The 6,144-nt window shown below is 44.3% G+C and overlaps 2 protein-coding genes across 2 annotated transcripts; both read right to left on the bottom strand.

Moving 5' to 3' along the window:
* Window positions 1–1,716: 1,716 nt before the first annotated feature.
* LOC135680383 (probable calcium-binding protein CML46) lies at window positions 1,717–2,241 on the bottom strand. Its single transcript, XM_065194263.1, has one exon. It carries the CDS (start codon window positions 2,239–2,241, stop codon window positions 1,717–1,719), a length of 525 nt encoding a protein of 174 aa, XP_065050335.1.
* A 214-nt stretch (window positions 2,242–2,455) lies between these two features.
* LOC135587071 (granule-bound starch synthase 2, chloroplastic/amyloplastic-like) lies at window positions 2,456–5,241 on the bottom strand. Its single transcript, XM_065080160.1, has one exon. The coding sequence runs from the start codon at window positions 3,487–3,489 to the stop codon at window positions 2,584–2,586; it is 906 nt and encodes a 301-aa protein (XP_064936232.1). The 5' UTR covers window positions 3,490–5,241; the 3' UTR covers window positions 2,456–2,583.
* Between the last annotated feature and the right edge of the window lie 903 nt (window positions 5,242–6,144).

The following is a 6,144-nucleotide window of genomic DNA, read 5'->3' as shown; positions in this document are numbered from 1 at the left end:
AAACGAAACTTGTCAAAAGAAGGAATTACTTAAATTAGGGAAATCCTTCCTCCTAATTTGTATAAATAGGAGAGGGAACATGTTAATAGATTCAAGCTAAAGCTATTTCATTTCTACAATAAAGCTTCTTCAATTATTATTCTTATCTTCTATTATTTCTATCATGGTATCAGAGCAGTTTGCCTAGAGCAAGCCCTCTTCTCCGGAGTCCAACCATCCCTCTCGTGGCGACGCCTTCGCCCCTCAGCCGTAGCCATTCGCTGCAGCCTACTGCAGCACTTGTGGCTGCTAATATCAGATCCTAAAGGAAGCACAGTCACGGCCTTTGTTTCTACCGTCGGCTGCTACTCCCTTGCCAACCGAAGTCTTCCGCTGAAAACTCCGCTGCTCTTCCGGCCACCAAACTCCAATACTGCAAGCTGCAGAGATTTCTTCCACCTCGCGGCAACAATCTCTCCTGCACTCTGAATCGCTGCAGCCTACCAGTGCCTCTGGAAGAAGCAGCAGCCCTCTTCGGCGTTGCATACAGCTACTCTTCTACATCTGACGTCTTCATCATCTACCTCCCGCCACAGCCATCGCTGCCTTTCTTGCTGCAGATTGCTCGCCCATCACTGCAGTTCATCGCGCTGCAGCCTACTCTGCAGCGCATCGATCTGCTTTTCTCCTCCTCCCTTCCTCCTATATCTTTACATCTTCTATAAAGATCACTTGACCCGCCACAAAATATCTGGGATGTCTTCATTTTCCTCTTCCGATATTCCTGTCCCTATTTCTGCAAGGACTCTGAGCACTTCTCAAAGTCTTATCACCATCAATGCTGCAGCACTCATTCCCTTCAAATTATCCAAAGGCGGCAACTACGCATCTTGGCGGGCACAACTTTCTAATCTTTTATTTGGCTATGATCTCTTAGGTTACGTTGATGGCTCTTTCCAGTGTCCACCAGAAATGATCAACATCCCAGGCGAACCCAATCCAGTGCCAAATCCAGCCCACCAACTATGGTTACGTCAAGATCGCCTCATCCTCCAAGCTATTCAAGCTTCCGTTGCTGGATCCATTGCCCCGCTGATATCCTCATGTACGACTGCTGCAGAAGCATGGTGCAAATTACAAACAACTTTGGCAAATCGCTCGCGTACTCGCATGCTCGGACTTCTCTCCAATCTGATGAAAATGAAACAAGAGGGAAGTACTATTGCTGATTATCTACAAAATATCAAAGTTATCATCGATGATTTAGCTTTGATAGGTCATTCTCTCAGCGATGAAGAAGTCCTAATCCATACCCTCAATGGCTTAGGAGGCGAGTACAAAGAACTGACAGCAGCACTTCGGGCACGTGACTCACCAATATCATTCGAAGAACTTTATTATAAGTTGATCGACTATGAGACGTACTTGAAGCGTGATGATAAGTTGCCCGGACCACCTATTACAGCTCTGATACCATGATAGAAATTAAGCGAAAAAGATAGAAAGATAGAAATTGTAGAAGAAACTATGAAATGTATAAGATATAATTGCCTAATACATTTTGATAGTGAGTTCTTGACAGCCATTTATACACACTCAGTAGGGAGGTTATACACATTCAGTATGGAGGATTTTTCTCAACTCCTGAGAGATTTCTCAACTGCCTTGAGGAAATCTTATCTGCTTCTCAACTGCTGAGAGATTTCCTAACTGCTTTGAGGAAATCTTATCTGCTTATCACTCAACTTTGATGAACTCCTTGAAATCGATCCTCCCGTCGTCGTTCTCGTCGTACGCCGCGATCATCCGTCGGCATGCCTCCAATGCCGCCCCCTCCGGGAAGCCCAGCTTGCAGAGAACACGATGCAGGTCCAGGGGCTCTATGACCCCGTCACCGTCATCATCGAAGACGGAGAACGCCTCCGCCACTTCCTCCAAGCTCGGCTCCTCCCCCTCGAACACGCCACGCAGCTCCTCGAGCTGCTCACCGTCCGCGCCGCAAGGCATGCCCATAATGATCTCCATCACCGTCTCCACGTCTTCTCTGGTCAACTCGGGCGCCTCGCTACCGTCGGCCGAGTCGCCGGGTCTGACACGATCGACGACCCCCGATGCGCACGGCGCTGGGTGCCGGAAGAGGAACCCCATGGATATCTTATTCTTCAGGACGACCCCCATGGAGATGGTCTTGTTGAAGAGGAGCACGATGGGCTCTGTGAGTGCGAGGGAGTGGTACGGTGCAGTTGGCAATGGTTTCTCCATGGTTTCCAGCGCTGAGGAGGAAGAAGACGCTGCTTCTTGGTCCAACCAATAACATGCATGGCGAATCGATGTGTATTTATGCGTGCAGGTGCGACTGTTTTCCTCTGGCACGTACGCAGCAGAGGCTGTCGACGCGGTGGCTAATCACAGAATCCAACAAAACTGGGCTGTCCTCGACAGCGAGGAAGAGATAGAGAGAGAGAGACGTGTCAAAATGTTGATGCCATCAATCAAACGGACGCACACAATACTTAGACGAATCTTTGCAGGTTCGTTGAAGAGAGATCCGGATTGGATCATCAGATAGCTGAGATAGATACTGTTCGTTCATGTTCTCAAAGATCACCACTGATACTTAGCTGAGACGAGGACTTCCTCGTAATGTTTGGCGGCGTTGTCCCAGCTCAGGTCCTGTGCCATCCCTCGCGTCTGCAGGCCCTTCCAATTCTCCTTCTGGTTCCTGTAGGTGTTGAGGCAGTTCCCCAGCGCATTGATCAGCTTGTTGGCCTCCGCCCGGTCGAACGTCCACCCGAACCCGCTCTCCCTGAAGGGATCGAACGGGATCACCGTGTCGCGAAGCCCGCCGACGGCGTGCACCACCGGGACCGTGCCGTACTTCATGGCGTACAGCTGGTTCAGCCCGCAGGGCTCGAACCGCGATGGCATGAGCAGGACGTCCGCCCCTGCGGTGATCCTGTGCGCCATCTTCACCGAGAACCCCACCCACGCCCTCACCTTGTTGTGGTGCTCCCTGTCGAACTTGCGCAGCATCTCCTCCAGGTCGGCCCGCCCGGTGCCCAGCATCACCAGCTGCAAGTCCTGCCCGACGATCCAAGGCATCGCACCCGCAATGAGGTCGACGCCCTTCTGGTGATCCAGCCGGCCGATGAATCCGATGAGGGGGACGTCCTCGCGGACAGGGAGGCCGAGCTCCTTCTGCAGCGCCGCCTTGCACTGTGGTTTCCCGGCTTGCAGAGTCTCAATGGAATAGTTTCTGTAGCCATCGGATTGCAGGTGAAGATCCAGCTCAGGGTTCCAGTCCACTGTGTCGATCCCGTTGACGATGCCTTGGAACTTCCAGTTGTTCTCGTTTATGATCTCATGGAGTCCCCACCCACCTTCGGATGTTGTGAGCTCCCATGCGTAGCCACGGCTGACGGTGATCACGCGGTCAGCAGTCTTGAGGCCGGCCGCGAAGATGTTGAAGTGGTCACCTCCCATCGGCTCATACAGCTTGAAGAGGTCCATGTGTTGATCGGGCAAGTCGACATGGAAGAAGTCCTCAACTGGACCACGCCCCTGGACAAGACACACAGGTAGAATGCAGACGATAAGGATTCCGAGCTCGTAGTTTCCTAAGTTGTTTAGAATGATGCCATGAAACTTCTATATCAGGATCAGATTCAAGCATTCTTCTCGGTAGAAAAAGAGAAGAGAAGATGAATGATTTTATCTTCATTTTGAGCGAAATGATTTTTCTTTGGTGGTGGTAACTCAGAAATCTTTGCAAGTTTGAAATGAAGCAACTTCAACAAAAATGGGGGAGAAAAGAAATTAAAAGCGGAGATGTTTTGATTGCTCAAAAAGAGTTTAAGAAGACAAACATTCATTTGATGCAAAAGAGAAGGATGTAAAGAAGGTTTCTAATAAAACAGAGTGCTTCAAATGTCATGCAATTATAACAAGGTTTGGGAAAAACCATGATAGACTCATGAAAAATTAAGTACAACATATGATCAATATCTTCAGGTCACACAAAAACAATATGGCCAGGGGCATCATGCAACCTAAACTTCAAGAAATACAATGCAGCTGTAGGAATTCATGCAAGCATAATTGGATCATTGATTCAGTGACGTGAGAAATAGTCAGAAAGTGTTTGGTTTACTGATAAGGTAAGTGAGAGAACTGCAAACTTGCAGATATCGTCTTGGCAAATTTAACAGTCTTTGAGCAGTTCTGAGGATCTCACAGGCTACTGAACTCAGCAAATTGAACTTCTAAATGAAGAGAGAATTTAACAGAAGTTTAACCTAATAGATGCAGCATAAAATGCGAGAGAGCTAACCTGGTGAGATATGTTGTGGATCACCAAGATGGACCTGGCATACTTCATCAAGCCATTGTCGCGGTAGCATGCTTTCAGATACACAGGCAGAAGTGATGTGTGCCAATCGTTCGCAATGAAAATTAAATTTCCGTCTCCATAGCATAAGCCGCCACATGGAACATGCCACGGAACCTGCAATTGTATCAGTCTAAACTCGAAACAATGACATATGTTTAACAAGTTGTGAATGAAAAATACAAGGTATATCCACAGAAAAAGGATACTTACCATAAAACTAAATCTTATTGTTCGAATAGAATTAAGTGTTTGGTTATACACCGACTACAGACTTGCGAAGAAATATAACATGAGTGGTATGCAAATTTATCTGCTTCACAACAAAACTGGTTTGCTTATCATGAAAGCCAGAATACTGATAAATCCTAATAGATTATAATTCACAATAACTTTTGATTTTAGAAGAATTATAAGGCAAAAGAAAAAGAGAAACTAGCCAATGGTTAAAATTCAGGGAATTATATGAAACAACATATGCAGATAACAGAAACAATGATAAATTGGATGCAAAGGTAAGGCCGAGAAATCAGGGAGGATAGAGGCAGTAAGAACTAAGTATGCTAGAGTAGCCTTCAGTTATTTACATCAACCACTCGATTACTCCATCAATTTTCTAAAAAACTTAGATGATTAAACAAAAGTATTATGATTTAATATCTGTTAATTGGCAGAGCACCAACATTGGAGAGTAACTACCATTGTGTGTTTAACGTAAGGTAAATCCTTGCACAAAGTTCCACTGACTCTATCATAATAGAAAAAAAACATAAGGTATCAAAGAAAACCATATATGTCAGTGGCCTTGTTCTTAATTTCCTAAGCCTAATAAATGGAAATGAGTTTAACAACTAGGCCTTTTTTCTAATATAAACTTGGCCTATTAAATAATTTCACCTGCACAGAGATTTACATCTTTTAAAACATCGATCAAGAATCAGAAATTGTATGAAACTCCAAAATTTTTAAACAGTAAATTGTTTTGTTAAGGTTTGTTGATACCAAAGTCACAGTCAGTTCTCCATCGACAATTAGTATGCAGAACCATAGAATTAGATGTATGGTATACTGAGTGTAACATATCGATCTGACTGGATACCTCTATGCTAGTACTGCCCGGTTACATATCGTATTCAATCCAATTTTTAATATATATATATATATATATATATATATATATATATATATATATATATATATATACACTGAATGTTTTGATACTGTGCTGACCGATACTTACCCCTCTGAACGGGTCCTGCTACTGGTACTGTAATGAAATTTTAGACCTAAGACAACACTGTACGATGCTAATTTCAGTCATAAGACATCTGCATGAACTAGAAAACAAAGATACAGAACCAGAAAAAAGAAGTGGGAAAAAGGGTTGGGAATTGGCATTTGCAATTAAGTTAAGCACCTCAAGGACTATCAAGTACTAACTCAAAGCAGCACTGAAGCGGCCACCGACATGACTATATTTTTCACACTAAAAATCATGTTGGAAGTCCCTTCCTGCATTAATCTTAGACAAATGCTCACTACGAATTTCTAATACTAACATATTCTGTTATGTACATCATGGATAGTTGAATATGTTGTTTAGGACAAAAGAGATACCTCTACAGCTACCTTGCATAACAATACCATCCGTTTCAAGATTTCCTGCATTAATTAGCGAAAGACAATATAAATAACTTGTAGAAGGTCATTTCTGTATTTTCAGTGCACAAAAAAATGAAGTAACAAAAAGTGAATAAACTGGATTGACTAATTTACAG

The sequence above is a fragment of the Musa acuminata genome, chromosome BXJ1-8, assembly GCF_036884655.1.
Source record: "Musa acuminata AAA Group cultivar baxijiao chromosome BXJ1-8, Cavendish_Baxijiao_AAA, whole genome shotgun sequence".
Classification (NCBI taxonomy): domain Eukaryota; kingdom Viridiplantae; phylum Streptophyta; class Magnoliopsida; order Zingiberales; family Musaceae; genus Musa; species Musa acuminata.
The sequence above is the reverse complement of the archived record's forward strand: the minus strand, read 5'-3'. Positions and strand labels throughout refer to the sequence as shown.

Bases quoted from the DNA above. Each gene is read 5' to 3' on its own strand.
- LOC135587071 (XM_065080160.1), bottom strand. From the start codon at position 3,489: ATGGACCTCTTCAAGCTGTATGAGCCGATGGGAGGTGACCACTTCAAC.
- LOC135680383 (XM_065194263.1), bottom strand. From the start codon at position 2,241: ATGGAGAAACCATTGCCAACTGCACCGTACCACTCCCTCGCACTCACA.